Source organism: Falco cherrug, chromosome 4 (genome assembly GCF_023634085.1).
Source record: "Falco cherrug isolate bFalChe1 chromosome 4, bFalChe1.pri, whole genome shotgun sequence".
Taxonomy (NCBI): Eukaryota; Metazoa; Chordata; class Aves; order Falconiformes; family Falconidae; genus Falco; species Falco cherrug.
The window spans coordinates 72,317,773-72,338,139 of NC_073700.1; the positions used below are offsets into that span (position 1 = coordinate 72,317,773).

Consider the following 20,367-nt stretch of genomic DNA (forward strand, 5'->3'; position numbering starts at 1 on the left):
CAGGGATTTTCATTTGCTTTTTTTTGCAGAGGTCCGTAAAGCAGAACTATTTGCTTTTTCCTTTATTATTTATTCACCATTTTTGGAGAACAGGTCACTGTTATGTATGGCCCCACATGAAATTACTCTAGGACAAGGGTCCTCAAACTTTTTAACCAGGGGGCCGGTGCGCGGATGCAGTGGCAGGCAGCCATCTGCGGCTGCTTGGTTTCCCCCCCCAACCCCCAGCGGGGGGGGGGGGAGGGTGGGGTGCGGGGGGTTCTGTAAATACCGGGGGGCCGGATTGAGGACCCTGGGGGACGTATCTGGCCCGTGGGCCGTAGTTTGAGGACCTCTGATCTACGAGTTCCACAGGAATAACTACTGTCAAATAGGAATTTTGGATAATTTGGATTATTATTTATGAAACTGTAAGAGAACATCTGAATGAGAAGATGCCTTCTTGAATCTGAAGCTAGGAATATAGATAATATAGTGCATGTTTAATTATTTAGTAAGTGGTTTTAACAAGTGTACAGTTAGGAATAAAAGGAATTAATTTCCCCAGGAATACAACGTTGGTGGATCAATGATACACAACCTAAATCGCAGTATTATCTTCATTCTGGCTACTAGAGAAATTTTATGATGATTGAAAGAAATGTTAAAATATTAGCCAAAAAAACCCCAAAAAAACAACAAAAAAAGAGATTTAAACAGACACACTTTTAAGCTCATAAAATATAAGGGGATCTATAACATTCATCCAACAGGATGCCTTTATGAGTAAGAATACCAACATTTAATAGGGAGCTAATCTGGAATAGCAGTTTCTCAAAGCTGTAGTAAGACCCACACATTGTTAAAATCGTAACTCTTCATTAGAAAAAGCTACCTCAAGACAAGCATGTGCATTTAAAATATGTTGGATAATATAGGCGGAGCAAGACTAGCAACTGAGTCATTGGAGGTTGCCATTATATGGATCCGCTCCGTGGTATACGTGAAGTCTGCAGAAGTAGTATCACTAACTTGGTAAAAGGAAGAGATAGATAAGTAAAACCACCATTAAATTACAATCTGAAAAGCCACTACTTTTTTTTATGCTGTCCTATAGTACAACAGACTACTATGCAACAACACTGATTTTATTGTAATTGATAGAAATGCTAAAACCATAAGAATTTTTTATTTGCACAAAAATAAAGGCATGTGGAATTCACTCCTGCGAAGTCTCAAAGCTAAATGCTGTGCTAGGATATGAAAGGGAGGATAAGATACTTCTACAAGTAAGTAATACCACACACAATACTTTCTTATTTTGAAAAGCAATAGCAGAAATCTTGGTAGTGAGGTGTCCAGCTCTCAAGGTGCTGGCTGGGATGAGTGATTCTCTGTAACTCATCTGTGCTTGAAGTACCAAGGGAAACACAATTATGAATTAAATGCAAAGCAAAATTATGGCCATGCATTAAAGCCTCAAAAAATTCAGGAGTGACTAAGAAGCAGTGCATGTTCCTTCACGCAGGAAGGAATCCTTCATCTTCGTACGTGCTGAGTTCTCATGAATGTAACCTCATAATGAAAATAAATTTCCCTCACAATCACTGCAGTACTTTTCACCATTGCCCATGTATATTTTGAAATGAGGTTTTTCTTGTTTGAGGCCCTCTCAGCAGCACAAATTGAATACTCCTCGCAGACAAGAAGAGGACAGCATTGATCCAATACAGCATTACTATGCAGGCAAAAGTTACTGGGTATTAACTTAAATTTATTTATTTGTAGCAACTAGTTACGTAGAAAATATAAAAAAAACAGCACTGCATTTTATAGTCAAATATGGTTTTTTCACTTCTCATATGCAAAAATAATTATAGGAAGTACCAAAATTGCTGAAGGCACAATATCTGATGGGCAGTGCGCAGGGCATGGCCAAGGAAGATGGAGGGAGAGGATGCAGCTGTGTAGGGAAGGGCTGCTGCTCAGGGCACCCTCCTGAAGAGGCTGAACATGCACAGACGTAACAGATGCCACCAAACACAGGACCAGAGACTCCCAGACAATGTTTGACTCCTTGCGGAGCTCTTCCCACCTCTCCATCCCAGTGGTGGACCTGGCACAGGTGCAGGGTCCCTTCCGCAACCCAGCTCTGGCCTAGCACCGCTGGACAGTCAACTTTTGTTAACTGCTTAGACAGAAAACCAGGTATTTTTAAAGGCAAATCAGTGCAGAGTGCCTGTTCTATTACACCTGAAGCTGCAAGAACATTTTAATCTGTTTTTTCCACTTCTCAGCACTACATGCAGCCATAGACAATGTAAGAACTCAGCTGAGCTAAGCTTCCTTTCAAGGCATTTCTGGAGATCCAGAAAACTTCAGGAAACTTTTTTTCCCCCCTCATTTTCTCCCATACCTATTTCCACCTGAGTCTAAGCTGTGCTGTAAGGAAAAAAGCATAAATTCTAACAGAAAACCTGCTAACACCGTGTTTCTGGTTCATATGGAAACAGGGGAAACACTTGACATGAAGTCTGAGATTACCACCTCGTTCAAAATGCAGATGGAATATATGACTAAACAAAATCATTTTATCTAACCAAACTGAGCCATATTTTCCAGTGTTTCCAGACTCACCAGAGAATACTGATGGTTTTCTTTTGCCAGGACTCTGTGCCTGCTCATCTTTCCTTTTGTCAGAAGACAGAGGGGCAAGCAATTCTTTTGTACTAGGAAAACATATTTTCTTTACTACGTAACAGCCTGAATCCAAAATATCCCTTTTTTGTGTGTTTAATGGAAAATTATGAAAATTAGTCATCAGTATGAAGGCACCAGTAGTCCATTTATTGTGTTTCTGTAGTCTCTGCCCACCTGTATTTATACCTTTGTATCAGGAATGTTTCTTCCTTCTGCAGAGCACCTGCACAAGCAGAATCACTGTGCACCATCGATTATAACTACTGAGGAATTTTCTGAGAATATAAAATGGGACAAAATTTAACTTCAAATGCATGGCTAAGTTGCTCTGATCCTTAAGTTAACTTTCTGGTTGTTCTGCTATGAATTTCCATTTCCAGATGGACCACTTTCTGACAAAACACAATGGAATATGACCAGAAGCTGGGAGATCTCATAAATTGAGGGAATCATTCAGAAAGAAGCAGCGGGCTTCTAAGGTGGACCTGTATGGGAAAGTTACCAAGTTATTTGCTTTGGATTGTCTTGCAAGGAGCAGAGAAAGAAAACAACTGTAGGTATTTGAAATTGTAAAACCTGAAAATTTTCCAAGGAAAAATAAAGAAAAAGAAACCAATGCAGCAAATGCAAAGTGCCTTTTTTGACAGCTGCTATGATCTTGAAACATCACATCAGTTCTTCAGTATGTAACTGTTAACAAAAGGTTGTCTGTGCTAGAGAAGTAACTTCAGTGAAAAAAAGGAGACCTGAGGATTTTGAGGTTAATTGAGATTGAGTCACATAAAAGGGATTCAAAGGAATCAACCCTTGGCTGCTGAAGCACAATGAACCCTCAGAGTACTAGAACAGTAAATGCCACAAATATTATATCGTTGAATATGCAGATGTCAATTTTTAACACTCTGAGTAAGTGATTTTTACTAGGGAAAAGCACTTGCTTTTCAAACTTCATTAATTTGATTGTAAGTATTTTGTGCCATTGCTTTTACAAGAAGAGTGTTTAAAAGAACATTGAGTTCCTTATCCTTATACACGGTTACCTTATTTATGTAACATTTGCATAGTGCTTTGACATTGTGAAGTATTATCTTGATGTTAGGAAATAGTAGCACAATTACTCAAGTAGACCCTTAAAGAGAGATTCACCTAACTCCTCTAGCTTTACTTACTTCTTTAACATGAAGAAAATCTTTAGCCTCAAATGAGATGGCCATGCCTGGGACTGGAACGTCGTCATCATGAGCTGCACTGTACCCAACATTTGTACGAACTGCAAATGCAACAGGTTTTCCCTGCAAAACAAAAGAAAAACAGCATGAAGATTTCCCTCACAAGACATACATATGTACCAACATACACATAGAGGATGATTCCTGTAGGTTATCTTTTAAAAATTCAAACAGTTATAGAGAACTCTCAAAGCATCCATGTAAAACATCCTGAAGTATCATGTTTACTTACCTCAGTTGTTTAACATCAACACATTTGATAGAATACAGATATTGATATTTTTTTTCTAGCTACTAGTGGTCTGATTAATTTTGGGATAAGTCAAATCAGTAATTAGAAATCACGTACTGGCTGGCAATCCATATGCTATGCTCAGCTTGCAGTTCTGCTGCCACATTTGTCAAGAGTTATGGAACAGCACATACCAGCTCCCAAACAGTCTTCAGGGAAATCACAAATTAGCAGGAGCAATGCCAGCAGCTGCCAGTGACCCCTAAGCAAGACATCTCACTGCAGAGCCATTCTGAGAGTGCAGTAATGTGTCCTCAGATGATCACGTTGTTAACAAATACCAGTGTCATGGTTTAACCAAAACCAGGCACAACCAGCAACAAAAAGATTTGTTCGTTCCCATAACTCATACTACAACCTATACTTGTAGTTGGTATCAGCGAGTTATGGAATTTTCATAAGTTTTATTTTGAAGCAGCAGTTGCAGTTAAGAGTCAGTGGCCCCCCTGCCCCGCAGCTGCCCTCCAGCCTCCTGCACAGCTTCTCCTTCCAAGCCCCATTGGTGCTGAACACCCTTCTGCACAGGTATGGTTAAGCAGGTAGTGAAAGCTGCCATCCAGTTCAGCCCAGCCTACAGCTATAGAGGGCTTTGTCTTCTCAAAGGCACAACCAGAATACAGAACAACCTTTATTCTGGTTTATTCTACACCAAACAACACCTTAAGCTTGCTCTCCCGACAGAGGATATCACACAGTATCCCTGGGACCCACTGTTGTCCTACCCCAGGTTAAACTTTTAGCACACCCCAAAATCCTCCATCCAGACTGCTCTTATGATCTAGTCTGAAGACCCTATACACTACGCCTGGTAAAATAATTTTAAAGACAGGAACTGAGTCTCAGAGGTGCTCACGAGCGAGTGAGGAAGGCATGACATAATTTCTAATCTTAATATATACTAAAACTTCTACCAGAAAACAATTTTAGCTTTATTAGTTGGTATTCATCATCACTTCGGCTTCGCTAAAAATATGGTACTTTCCTAAGATGACAAGCAAAAAGAAATGTATCTCATTTCCTATGGAAGGAATTGCTTCCTTCTGTTCTTGAAAAAGAGGATACGAAAATACATCCCCTACTTCATGACAGCAAACCCAAGTACCTGAAACCAAAAATGGTGTTTTATTTTTCTGATTACCAAAAAATCCCTGCCTGCTCCACCCAGGATTACTCTGACAACTTGCACAGTGCTAGAGAGCAGAAATCTGCCACATTAAAACACATTATAAAATAAAGACGAAGATATATAAATAATTCTAAAGACAGTGTCATACCACCTGGCCTGGAAAGGACAGTTGGAAATAAAGGGAGAAAAGGTTCCCTACTGCTTAATTTAAGTCTAATGTGCTGCAAAAGCCACAGGGTTCCAATGAAGCAGATTTCAGAACTTCTGAAATAGGCCTGTATTTGAATGAACTACCACGGTCAAACAACTTACATCTAAAGTGCACATTCTGGGAAGGCTTTTTAATTTAGAAGGAGAAACAAGCTCTTTCACAACAGTGGGGTCAAGAGAGTCTCTGTGTCCAGAAGTGAAACTGGTAGTTTCAATGGAAGTAAATTTTGGAAGGGGACCACAGAATGGGCTTCACGTTTATGTGCTATTCTGGATCTAAATAAATATTTGTACATAGAGATGAGCAGGAAATGATTGGAAATAGATTTTACTCTATTCTGTCTGCTCCTTCTTCTGGAATTAATGGAAAAATCTTTAGAATTGTAAGAAAGGTTGGACAGAATGGCTCTGAAGACTGAAACTGGAACCATTTAAACAGACGCTTATTTAACTGGAAAGCCTATGGCAGACTAAAAAATCAAATACACCTGAATATATTTACGGGTTGAAATTACACATCCCAAGAGTTCCATGTCATTTGTGGTGCTTAGCCTCAATTAGAATATTGCAAATAGTCAACTGCTTTTCTTTCCAGGTCACCTGTTCTAAATCAAATAATAAATAAATTAACAAATTAGAGTACTATGCAGAATGTAGTAATAAAATAAATTGACAGTAATCTTTAGACTGTCTGTTTTCTTTCAACAAGAAAAATCCTATTGCTCTTGGAACATGCTGCAGACGTCACTCAATAGATACAGGTTATATAAATAACTTGACTATATTTGCACTGTGCAACAGAAGAAAGTTCAAATCAGAAATAATATTTAAAAAATAAGAGACAACTGGTATGTGGATCAAATTCATCCATTAACAGGAAAAACATGTAGAAAAATATGTATAACAAGAGGGAACTGGTTTAGATTTTACTAGATGTTCTTACTAGCTTCTATCCTGTGTTAGAAAATGATAGCCACACTTTTTTTATACATACAAAAACCACATTAGAAAAAGCAATAGCTGGCTTAACTCATTGTATTGGGCATCTTTCTTATACCCTAAACTCTTCTAGTGTGCTGCAAAAGGAGTTTAGGCACCTAACAAAAATTTCTGGACACCAGAATGAAAGGTATGTAAATATTAGCCATCTATGTCCCTTAATAAGTCAACCTTGTCATGATACAGATGAACTGTTAGAAGGGCATCAAGATATGATTATGCATTCATGATTACACTTCTGAAAGTGGGCATTTGTAAGAATCACCGTACAAAAACCAAAATTCAGTGATTCCCCCACATCAGTTTAAAAATCTTGCAGTGTTGAAGCAACTCTGGTACAGCCACTTCCTAGAAGCACAAATTCGTGTCTTATTCAACTCCTCTACAATTCTCTCAGTTGTTACCAGCACTCAGTTACCCTACATACAAGGTACCGAACTATTACAGAATTAGGAAGGCCACAAAGCAAAAAGCAGTCACATAGGCATCAAATTCAGTGATACCATGTATCTTCCTTAAAAATAAAAGAAAACATGAATTACTTTGTTTTTAATATTCACACAAACCCCCACAACTTCCCTGAATTTAAAAATTACAGATTAGCAGAGTTGATGCTTTCTATGCTATTACTCATTTCAATACTGAAAATACAGATATGAATAAGCATTAAATTGTCAGATCTCCTAAACAGTAATTCATCATTAAATAGTACCATGGAATAAATCATTCATTGTTATTAAGAATGATCTTTTTGTAAAGCATAGTAAACTGTCATTGTAGAAATGTACCAGAACAAGAATGGAAATATTAAGGAACCATCTTTGCCAAATACTGACAGAGGGGATAATATGCCCAGTTATCCACTCTCATATTTGCTATATCCTCTAGCAAATATAAAATACTTAACAGAGTACTGTGACTTTTAACAGTATCAATGGATGAAAGACTTTAGGCTGACTAAAACCTTCAAAATCTCTGCTGCACTGCAACAAACAGCGATCTTCTGCAAGTTAACGTCCTTGACATACTTCTTAGAAGTGATCTAAAATTTCCTATTAGAGGGCAACAACTGACTACCAAATAAAAAAGAGAAAAATGGAAACTACTCCAGAACTATCTTAATATGAAAGATAAGTTGCAGGTAAAAAATCCTCTGTCATTTCCTGCCATCAAAAAATTAATGTACAATTCTCGAGCAGAAAAACAAAGCAGAACATTGAGCTACAGATATTCACAGAAACAGTATGTCCCATTTTAGATACTTGTCATACTGGTAGAAAGGGAGACTGAATTAACATGGGACTAGACTACAATAACTCATCTAATTGAATATTTAAAACTAATTAATTTATAAAAGTTAAATGCTAGCCTTTTTACATAAATAAGTAATTCTGAAAGTTTCATAGTACTGTCAAATTAACTGCTTTTTCTTTTCTTGAACTACATTGTCTTCAACTAAAAAAAATAATCCAGTCATTATGTAATCAGGGCCATATGTTAATTTTTTTTTTAACATATGTGTATGTATACTTTAAAATATATCTAGCATTTGCTTACATATTCTACAGTTTTAAAATCAGGCTGGGTCAAAACAGTTAAGCACTTTCTGTTCGCTTTCTAAATCTCCATGAAAATGTTATGGCAGTTTAGCGCTCAGTTAATCCACAGGCTAGACTACAAGGACAGATGCTTCCAGATGTTTAACAGTTTAACATTTCGTCTCTCTCAAGAGAACCAACACAGCCTGAAAAAGTTCACTTATCTTCAGAATGAACATTTCCACCTTTTTTTCCTTCCCTCCTGCCATGTGAAAATACAACATTCCCCAGACCAAATAACCCCACAAGGAGAACAATAAGCAGACCTTGAGCAGTACCACCATCTGTACCACTAGGGCAGCAGGGAGTGGAGTTCTTCATGAACCAAATTCAGCTCCTGTTTTAAACTCAGAATATAAATCAACGCAACTTTATTCACCAATTGTTAAGGCAACTTTGGCTGTACACTTTTGGTAATGGACATGAATTGAAGTGGGAATGTTACTTTTTTTTTTTCATCTTTTTCTGTCTGGATCTCACTCTCTTTTGGTTCACAAGTTTGTTTTCACTATATACATCTTCATGCCAACCCTCAATACTGAGTCAATACTATTTACAGTTAAGTATTATTATACTCTACTACTTATGTTCTCTCACTTTTTTTTATGACTGACTTATATTGCATGCATACACAAGCATTGCACATTGTATGGTGTCTTGGTCAATTTGTCAGTTTAAACGACTTTGCACCTGCTTGGCTGAATTCATATTTGACAAATATTTCACCCAATAACAGAGCAAAACAACACAATCTGTCTTCAAGTAATGTATTTAAAACATGACAGGACCCTTTCTTCCCTGTAACTCATTTCAGATTTTTTATGCTGTGCCATAAACCCAGTGGATGCAGCCCCTGGGGATCCAGCCAAGGAGGCAAATTTCCTGACACAGAATTTGCTCACAGAACAGGTCATCTCCCTCATGGCCACTAATTTTGGGAATGTTGCTTGATAATTAAGGTACCTCTACTCCCCATCCACTACCAAAATGTAGAAAAAACAGATTAGAGCATTCTCCAACCATCTTCATTTACACTTGTGGTTGTCCCTATGTGAAGCAATGACTCTAGGGCTACAGAAATATAAGCAAGGCTTAAGGCTGCTTTTACTTTCTTCAGCAGTAGGTGATGAGGATCTAGGGTCTCTGATCCATCTCGTTCCTCACTCTATTACATCATTCCCACAGTAGATGTGTAATGCATTTACGCCAGTTTAAATGAACCCAGAATGCATCTTTTATGAAGGCAATGCCAGCTAAGTCCGTAACCGACTTAGAAAAATCCTTCAGCTATCATTTTGACAAAGTGCTTGTCAAAGTTGGTATAAAGTTCAGAAAATTAATCTCAAAGCAAGTCTCCTTCCTCACTATTTCTAAATAATGCTACGCTTCCTTCATCACATCCACATTTCACAGATGCCTTATCTTGAAAGCAAGGGATTATTTTTCTCTTGGGTAATGAATACAATGGGTCTCTCCAAACACTACCACGTTTGCACTCATGAAAATTTAATTCACCACACAATTTTTTTTCAGCTGAGGAAAGATGATACTACTACTGAACCTTTCATTAGTAGCCTTGGTAGGGAGTAAATATGTCAGGTAATGACCTACATTTGGCACTATTTCCACAGAGTAGCCCTGTCCATAGTGTTTGGGTCATAAGCAGTATTAATACCCAATGAAAGAACTTTCCAACTTTAGATTATTTTGTACACTAATTTATGCATCTGTTACACAAGAAACAAAAATCAAACCCACCTGAGTACACAAATAATTCAAGGGAAATTCGTGTCTTAGATGCTGATTGTTGCTGCAGCCTCATTACATATATGCAATTGTCCAATCTGTAACAATAGCAAGAGCTTCTGCTCAGCAATCCCATTGCTAAGGTAGCAACGACAATTTGTGGCTGTCCCAATAGAAAACTAGAGTATACCTGCTGTCACTAAAAGCAGTGATCAATGTATGACCTCCCAGCAAAGATTGGGCCTTCTTTTATTGGCATGGGTGTACATATCAAACAAGTCTGGTAGCAAGACAGAACGACAGAATAATTGAGGTTGAAAGGGGCCTCTGGTGCCACCTAGTCCAACCCCTGCCCAAAGCAGGTCTGGTTAGATCAGGCTCCTCAGGGCTGTGTCCAGGTGAGTCTTGAGCATCTGCAAGGACAGACACCACAACCTCTCTGTGCATCCGTGCTCCAGTATCTGACCACTGTCACGCTAAAGAACCATGCAGGAACTATGGTTCACTCATAGATAGATGAGTGAGGGACATAAAAATCTGTAACAGACAACAAATAATGGATTTTATACTCCAGTATGAGGAAAAGGAAGCCTTGTTACAAGCAGCAATCGCCAATTTCCAGTTTTAACTGTAAGTGGTCTAAATAGAGGGTTACTTTAACCACTAGGTTAGGGTTTGTGCGTGCATGCGTGTATGATATACCATTATTTCAGGTTAAGATAGCAGTTGTATTACTTTGCTACAGCTGACAGCGCTGCCCTCATAAGCATGTAATGCCGGAGGCTCAAGTCTTGGATTAGTGACTCCCTGGGCAAGGTGTTGTACACTCAACACTTCCAACAAAGTAAAGGAGCTGAAAAACAAAAGTACAGTGGGAGAACAAAACACAATACAATTGTAGTTAGTAAGTTCCAGCCTGAGTAAAACAACCTTATAATGAGATTCAAACTCCTCTGAATCATTTATGCTTTTGATAGCATGGATCTCTCTGGAGGGATTTGGGAGAGAAGCGGTCAGCCAGAACATGTAGTTCTGGAGCCAAACTTCCTTACTGACTCAAGCACTGAGAAATTATTTGATCTGGGTACATTTTACCATCTATTTCCAAAACTAAAGCAATGTAAACTCTGCCCAGCTGTTACCAGTGCTTGCACTGCTACTTTATAGAGGGCTAGCTCACCAAATCCTTGCCTAGGAAACATCACAACCATGGCTTTCCAGCACCTGACACAAATGCACACCCTTCTGCAAGAGCAGCCAGCAAGGAGACGTGCCCAAACCACTGCTGTGATGAACCTTCCTCTTGAACTCTCCATGCAGTCTTTCAGGGTTGCTGCATGGAAACTCAGCTATTAAAATTTAAGTGTGATTTTCCTTAGGCTCGAGGGCCATTGGTGACATTCACTGAGGAAATCTCTGAGCCCTTCCACAGTTCCTTGGTACCCCTGCTACAGCAATACCTGCTCTCAACGTTAAAGAAAAGAAGGAAGATTTAACACATCCAGCTGGTACAAAAAAAGAGTCTGCCAGATCCTTTTTTTCTTAACAATAAGTAGGCTTAAGAAATATTTTTTCTTCCTCTGGTACTCTCTAGAGATACTTTTGTTACTATTTTAGCTCATCTTCACACACAGCTTGAAACTCATGCTTCCTACTTCCTTTTACGAAATCATATTTGAATAGAGTCACCAATGTCAGTTTACGTTCAGCTCAGGAGGCAGCAAAGACTGAAATAGCTTTAGTGACGCACACAAAGCTTTCTCATGTAAGTGGGGTCTTTTTTTATTAGAGCATAATGCCAAAACTTATTGGTGGCCATGTGCCGTCTGCATGCAAGCGTGCCAGAAAGGTGGCTCTTCGGTACCACCCACTTGTGTAGTTCACAGGAACAACTGGAAACAGGCACAGCTGAAGAAGTCTGTTTGTGCTTACTGAAAACATGCTTATTCTGGCAGCAAAAGCCAGCAGATGAAAACTGTCGTTTGCAATAAAAATACTGTGCTGGTATTTCAAGTTCTTTTTTTCACTGTCACAGTGAGGACATTTTATGCTTATGAGACATTTTAAGCTTATGAGACAGCATTTTAGTAGGTCTTAGGTTTTTGGCTAAATTGAGGTTCACATAGACAAAAGATCTGCAGTAACATTTTCAGGCTATTCGCAAACAAAAATTCTCCAGGAAAAGCATAAATCTGTGACACAGCAAGCCAAAGAAAACACTAAATAAATCAACAATGCAATGGCTGGTTGAAAATGTAGATACTATTATCAAAAGCTCCTGAAAAAAAGCTGTGTAATTGAAAACATTTTTTAATTCAATATTATGCATGCAAGCTTTATTGCTAGTTCCAATATTTAAATGATTTTGCAGTTCATTTTTCAACTGTATCAGAAAGTCTCTATGACTGCTAGAGCCAAAGGTTAATGTCAAAATGTTTCACTTTTACATAGTATGTTACGCATGTGTTTTTAAAGTATCTATGATGAAAATTTCTTCCTTCATTAGAAACATAGATTTTGTAGCTAGACTACTCTATTTCCAGGAGTTGTATGAATAAATGTTCCAAGGATGATATGTTAAAGAGTTTGAAAAGTGAAACTTTTTATTAGCTCTTAAGAAATATGCTGAACAAAACCTGAAAAGTTATGCCAGCACATGGTAAACACAGAGCTGACTCAATGCTCCTGCCCCTTCCGCATTCTAACATTTTATGCCCAAAGTGTATGTTATCCCACTCTACAACTGAATACCTATTTTTTGGTAGGTCTTGCTCTATCTGAGATATTTATCATATGTAAGTTCAAATGGAATCTCTACTGCAAATCTCCTTGACAACCTCAATACAGATTATAGAAATCAAAACACATAGCACACATCCATTTAAAGCTGTGCTAAAAGAACATTTAATAAAGTTGAAAGTCAAGCATCTCGGAGATAGGAAAAGTCAAAATGGACATACCTTAACTTAGGGGAATGGTGGTGGTATCTTTAACTTAGCCCTCATTATGTACAGTATTATGGTACAACCATGAACTTCCTAAATCACGTATTCCCCTGCCTCAGTACCGTATCTCGCTTGAATGCAGGAAGGATCTCCCACTCTAACAGATCAAGAATGTATGAAACACAAGGAGCTCTCTATAGTATCCTATAATCCTCCTATGGTTTAATTTTTGCCATCAAAGAGCGAGGCTCAACCAGTTCAAGAGAAAGGCAAGAAGTCCCTAAGCGATGATTTATCTCTTTTAAAGTGGCATGAATCACCTTTTGATACTCTCTATCCCCGAAGTAGGGAACTAAGGCACCAATCCCCAACTAACCAAGCATACCAAGTCCTACCCACTACTCACTGTTACGTATGGGAAGTTTGTTGAATTTGTCACTCAACATTTATGGAAACTTTTGATCTACTTTTGATCTCAATCTGTGATTTAGCAGTCCAGCCCCAACACCGTAAGGACAAATGAATGATTGCCCAGTGTTCAGGTAGCTTCTGCACAAGGTCCCACAGAAACAATAAATCATTGGTGAATACTTCTCTCTTCTTAGTATGTGATAACTACAACACTTGGCCACTACAAGGAAGAGAACAAGAAAGCAGAAAAAATAATAAACTACCTGTTAAATATAATCAGAAAAATACAATACAGTAGATTATGGCACTATGTATCTGCACAGGAAAGTTAAGTGAGTACAAACCACTCTATATCTTTCATCTTCTAGCTTTGGAGCACCTGATACTGTATACTTAGCTTGCTTTTTTAAAATAAATTTCATTTTGTGTGTGTATGTGAAATTGTCTATGTTTAAATAAAACAAACAACAAAAAGATCCCTTAAGTAATACATTTCTAGTGTCATGCTGACGTTTTCATACACTGTCAGTACGACTGAAATACAAATTTATTCTATATAAATAAATATTTACATAATTAATTAAGAAAAATAAAATAATAATATAATTTAAAGTATTTCTACTGCTAAAAACTCCTTGCAACCTGAAGTGCAAAATTAACATACCGCTAACGTTTTAACATTCTGTAACAGAAATAGCACTAGAGTTGAGGCACACTTTGGCTGTGCTCTTCTCAAATACCTGTTGAAAGCAGAACAACTGTGAGACTTGGGAGCTAGACCTATTTAAAGGAAAGCTAATCAGAAAGTGGTTTTACCAAAATTTTTTGTTTTTTTTTTAAAAAAAAGTTTACCTGAAGCTGATACAAAGCATATAAAATATCAGACCAAATATCTTAATTTTGGCAGAATGACAAACAGAAGGAAAATAAATTCTACATCACTAACTTCATTATTATAATTCTCTTGTATCGGTTGTAATGTTCCATTTGCCCTTTGGGCAAAACTGCACATCTTGAGTCTTCAGCCTGGCCATCACTGTGGCTGCGCGCATCTGCCAGACCAGGGAGCACTTACCCCTTCCTCTTCTTTTGCAACTCTTCCCAGGAAGAGTTCCACGGAGGTTTAGCACCAGCAGAGTAGCTGGTGCCCTGCAGTTCTCCTGCCCCATTATATGAAGTCATGGCCTTGCCCATGTGTCCTGGAGATCCTTTTTCACCAGAAATACCCTCCAAAGATTTAGAATTAAGTTAGAGCAGCACTAGGGCTTCTCTGACATAAGCCACAAACCAGGCAGAATCATGCAGGGGAGAAGCCAACATAACATAGCTAAAAGCGAGGCTTTGGGTCATTCTTCATCTGAGCCGCCCAAGAGCAGCCCATAATCAGGGCCTCAAAATTTATGAGGGCTCTCATCCCTTTCCTGTCCAAAACCACTCTCTCACAGTAACACACTAGAAAATTAATTACTTCTCTTTATTTCCTAATATTCTTATTTACTTTTCCTTAAGACATCTCATTTGGATTCTTTGCTCGGAGCACAAGATAAAACAGGTTTCCTGGTGGGTGTATGAGATGCAAGAGTGAAGTGCTGTGATGACGATATCCTTACAGAATACATTATACAGCTGGTGCACAGCTAGTCATCTACCCAGCAGATGAAACACTAGCTGGCAATAAACCTTAATCTTATTATAGCCATAGAACTGTTAAGGTTTAATTCCAGGTTGGATTCAGCAAGAGTTATTACAAAAGCATGAAATATAATGACATGGAATTGTAACAATTTTCTCTTTGTAAGAAAAAGAGGCACAGCATCAAAATGCAAAGTACCAGTAAGAATTCTAATTTTGGTTTCTAGACATTTTTAATTTACTCTACTTTTTTTGGCTCAGTGGACTGAATTTTCTGTGGGTATGCAGGGACGTAGTTCCTTAGGCTGAATCAAAGCAAATGGAGCCGCCCATGCTCAGTCTTACCAGGGAATCAACCTGAGCAAGACAACACCCTTCTATGATACAGCTGCCTATCTACACAAAGTTTTTTATCCACAGACAACAGGTATTACACATATAGCATCTCATTTATGATCTTACTCATATATCACAATAGCATCTTATTCATGAACAGCTGTCATTTACAGGCACAACATTACACAGGGCTTTACATGCCTTCACCTGTTGTTACAACAGGTTCTCCTGGGAAGTGACTGCCACCGCCGTGAGAATCAGCCCTTCTCCCCTCTGACCCCCAAACTGTCTTGCCCTTTATTTTGTAAGGCTGTTTATATTGCACAAACCCCAAATTCCATTTCTTTCTCACCGCCACATACTGTAGAGGGGAGAACACTCAGACGAAGACAAGGACACTTATCAGGGGACCCCATCACTTCTTTCTCCAGCTGGCTAATGGAAGTCTCTCCTTACCTTTTCCCCCTCTCTTTCTTTCCCCTGTTTTTTTCTTAAATTTTCCCCTGAAGTACATCAACTCCTTATAGTGAAAGGTATGCCATCAACTATGGATCTGGTGATTCAGCTTTGTGCATGGAAGCACACCCCAACACCCTTGTATATCAATGCCGTCCACATGCCATACAAAGAATTAGTGGACAGCAAATATGGCTTGCTAATAGGCAACTAAAATTCTACATACTTCAAAGCTTTTACAAGAACACTTAAAATTCTATACATTTCTTCTCATACCAAAATTACATAAAATCAATGGCTAAACTCCTTCTTGCAAACCTTTTTGAATTGTGGGTAGTCAACCAGAAGGTTGAAAACAGCCATTGTAGTATAACTCCTGTGCACAAAGTGATACTGGGGATACAGGAAAACAGATGGTAAAATTATGCTCTTTATTTATTTATTATTTTTATTTGAATGGTTTTTTTTTTCAATAGCCATATTCTATTTCCATATTTACTTAAAGAAACTAAGATATTGGAGTGAAACTTAAAAGTGTAATATTAAGCTGCAATGCTGTTAAAATCTATTTTTTGTGAAGAAAATCTGTTCACAAGATACGGAGAATGGAGAGACAAAATAAAATCGGTAGGTATAAATTAAATAGTAATTTTAATCTTGTTTTACATTTGTATTTCATCCCAAAGAAATACTCTTCTTCACTAGTGTGAATCATCATTTTACACTGGATGATTGGTATCAAATTCAAGATTTCTAGTATAAGTTTTTATGGCTTTGTTCACTTTCTGAGTCAACACACTGGAAGACAAAAGAATGTTTTACTGGTTTTAATCTAAAATGAATCTTTTTCTGCCCAATGGGAATAAAAATGACTTAAAATGAATAAATACAAAGACGATATTAACTTCATGTAGCTTTGTATTTTTTGTATTACTTTAATTAAACAGCTTAAGTTTTGAAATATTCACTGAAAAATAACACTTATTTAATATAGCGCATTATATCATGATGGCTTTATAAAGGTTGGTTTCACATGAAACAATAAATATTGTGTACCTAACTAATCAGCATCCTCTCGCTTGTTAAAAACTGAAGACAAATGTTCACGTATCACTCAACAATTCACACAAATTTTTTTGTTGTTACTTTGTGTTCTCACCAATAAAGTAACCGAAAGGAGCTTGAAGTCCACTGCATAATAAAAAACATGGCTTAATTAACAAGAGTTGTGTGATAATTTGCGCAATTCAAATTTACATAAAAGAGATGGCATTTTCTGGAAAAGAAAAGAAAGATGTTGCCTAGCATAACAAACATGCAGACCTCTCTAAGGTTCAGAACGTACTGTGAGATACGCTGTTGGAAGTCTGATTTAAGGATAAAGTTAAGGAAGAAAAAAGTAAAGCTAAGGAAGGGAAACAAGAGTCTCTGATTTAAGGATAAAGTTAAGGAAGAAAAAAGTGAAGTTAAGGAAGGGAAACAAGAGACATGTTAAAATCAGTTGAGCCTAGAGAAGATAAGTATTTTATTTGAATAATCATGAATCGTATAATAATAAGTCATTGTCTTAATTGCATATTTAAACTGTGTAGATATTTGCTGAGAATGGAGCCAAACAGGGGAAGAGTAACACCTCTGAATGTGCTGGAAACCATGAGTGGAGAAAACAAAATAAAAGGGGCTCTTCCAGGTTTCTTTCTACCAGATTGGTAGAAACTGTTTAAGAACATGAAAGTGGAAAAACACCAAGTGCTCATAAAATGGAAAAACTCACCAACAGTGAGAAAGAGTGGTAAGAGGAGAATGAATGCAATGGTCTCCGGGAGAGCAGATTTTAATATACTTTCAGTGTATTCTCAAGTATAACTCTTTCCCATGGGAAGCAGTTCTCAAGGAAAAAATTAGTTCAGGAAAGTGACAGGTCCTCAGTGAAACAATATTAAGGGCATGGGCACAAGCACAAACTAACCTATATGAACAAAAAAAATAGAGTACATAACCTGAAACTTAGGAAAGAGTACTGAAGGGAAAAATAAGTATGAATACACTATAGAACCAACAAATAGGGAAAAATTTCAGCGTAAAATTATAATTAGTTAGCAATATTAAAAATATTTTTCCTCCTGCTTTTAATGTATATTAATAGCAAAAACCAGATCAAGAAAAGAGTTCTCTCACCCAAATCTAAAACTGTGTTCCTGACAAAGCAGAAATACCATGTACATTTGGTCCAACCTTAAAAAGTTAACTATTACTGCATATTTAAAGAGGAAAATACACCCCCCCCCCAAAAAAAACCAACCAAGCAATCAACCAACAAAACCCAAAACCCCCGAACCACCCTGATGACGATGGAGTAAAAATTAAGGGTAGAGAAAGAAAAGCACAGGTGACAGAGGTTTAATAAAACTCCAGCTATTGCATGTTTTGCTCTGACGATCTTTGAGCCGTAGTAAGTGGGGAAAAGGCACTATGACAAATGATAAAACAATTGCACTAATTTCATTTTCTAGTAAAACATAATTAAAATAAAAAGCTTATGCAGAGAAAGCAGAAGATAACAAGGAAAACCTCTGTAACAAAATATGCCACACAGCTGTAACTTCTTTCTGCAGGAGAATACAGATGGCAGAGAACCCTCTCTGCTGGGCTGACTGATGCTCCAAAATTTGCTCCTCTTAATAGTCTCACAAGCAAGCTTTAAAAGTGTTGCTGAAATAAGGGGACTGTAAAATGGATTGGAAAAGTTAAGGGTAGGTTGCTATCAAATATGGAAGCTGTATTAATTGACTTCCTGAAGCTTTGTATGACTTGTCCATTACTATTGAGTATTTCCATTAACTACCTGGATGACAGAATATGGAATATCCTTCCTAGATTTACCAATGACACTGAGTTGGGAGAAACTAAAAGAACTTTGGAAAAAGTAGCAGGACTTCATAATTGTCTTTCTGAAGTGGAAGAACGACGCACATGAAAAACAGACCACAATTTAATCAGGAAAGCCGCAGATGACCAGACAGCACTCATCAACTCTGTAAATAAAATATTTAACTGACTTGATGGTTGTTTTAATGGCAGGATTTAAGGACTGGATCACAATTAGAAGTGACTGTCACAGATACGTGAAAGACAGTATCTCACAGAAGATGACCAGACAAGAATACAGCTCACATGGCCCAAAAGAATCTTTCCACACAATTCAAGAGGGGCTGGGACCTCACCCAGCACATGTTCCACCATCACAGGCACAGCATTTCAAGAGGGTGTAGGAAGAAGAAAAATGGTTTTGACAGAAACAGCAATGATTATTAGAGGAAAGGTTTTAAGAATCAGTTACACAAATACCTGCAAGTAATTGCTCAGGTACAGTTCATCCTCAGTTGATGCATAACAGACTTCTTGGGAATGCCTTGAAATCCCTTTAAGTCTTAATTTTATTTGACTGTGTGAGCTCTTTCACATTTACATAAGTTTATTTTAAAAAAACAAAATATGTCAATCTTATAAAGTTAATTTAATTTTAGATTTTATCTCCAGTCTTTGCCAACTATTATGTAAAAAGTGTGATCATTTAACACTACTTCAATATTAAAAAAAAAAAAAAAAAAAAAAAAAAAAAAAAGAACAAGGAAAGAAAATCCCAGAAAGATCAAGTCAACCACCAGGCAATGGACTGGAGAACCTAACATTCACAAAACACTCTATCTCTCTGTTTCACTGTGTACACTTGCTTGGTCAAACTCATGCTGGATCCACTTCATGGCATCACCAGCACAGCTAATCTCTTCTCTCTTGCGTATCTCATACTATTGTTTTGTACGAACAGAGATATTTCTAGTGAATTATTTTTTTACCTACATATATACATATATTGGGTTAGTTGATTATCCTTTTCTGATACTCCATATGTTTATTAGTGTTGCATCTTGTGGATAACTGGCTAGCTGAAAAGGGTCACATAGACATAGTCCAGCTGGCTGGACAAAAATGCACATGGCTCTCAGCTTATCTGAAGTAAAGCAAAAGTTACACAATAACAGGAAGATCGTGGTGGGAAAAGAATGTTGCAGGTGGGAACAGATAACTACAGAAGAGAAACGAGGGGCGGGCTTGATATTTAGGCAACTAACCAATAATGAGCTTAACTTTTGTAATATGTATGAACTAATTATAACAAGGCATAAAAGGTGACTGTAAGGCACAATAAACGAAGTCTGCTGATCACTCATATTGATCTTCCCTCCGTCTTCCGTCCTTCCTTCCGCTACTGTGTCTTTCCTCTGTCGCAACAGCATCTAAGTGCTACATGTATAAATTCCTAAAAGTATTTACATGCAGCTCACAATGGCAATACACAGGCAGGGAGAGAAGCACAAAAAAAGACTAGACTCAAAGTGGCAGAAGGAAAGATTGTTTTTTCATGGATTCTAGAAGAGACAAGGTGGGTTTATTTCAAATGAAAGTTACTAGGTTGCTGGGCAGAAAACAAGCCTTAAAGAAAAGACCAACCCTATTCTGGGCAGAAGTCACCTTTCTCATTTTTTTCTCAGTTTCATCAAGTTTGTTATTCTAGTTTTAAGTAGTTTAGGCGGTTTTGAGCAGACTTCAGGCTCAGATTTCAGCAAGAAATCTTTTTTTGTTCCTGTCACTGTGGCAAGAGGGACAAGAGAGGACCATGGAAAGGAACTGAGCCACCAGAAAGGAG

The 20,367-nt window shown here is 37.7% G+C and overlaps 1 protein-coding gene across 11 annotated transcripts in view; it reads right to left on the bottom strand.

Annotated features, from left to right (window-relative positions):
• CACNB2 (calcium voltage-gated channel auxiliary subunit beta 2) overlaps positions 1-20,367 on the bottom strand; it is a 255,148-nt gene that overhangs the window by 38,203 nt on the left and 196,578 nt on the right. For all 11 annotated transcript variants that reach the window (XM_055708405.1, XM_055708407.1, XM_055708406.1 and 8 more), the window contains one exon: positions 3,849-3,971. In XM_055708405.1, the coding sequence (XP_055564380.1) occupies positions 3,849-3,971 (123 nt within the window). The remainder of the gene's footprint in view (positions 1-3,848; positions 3,972-20,367) is intronic.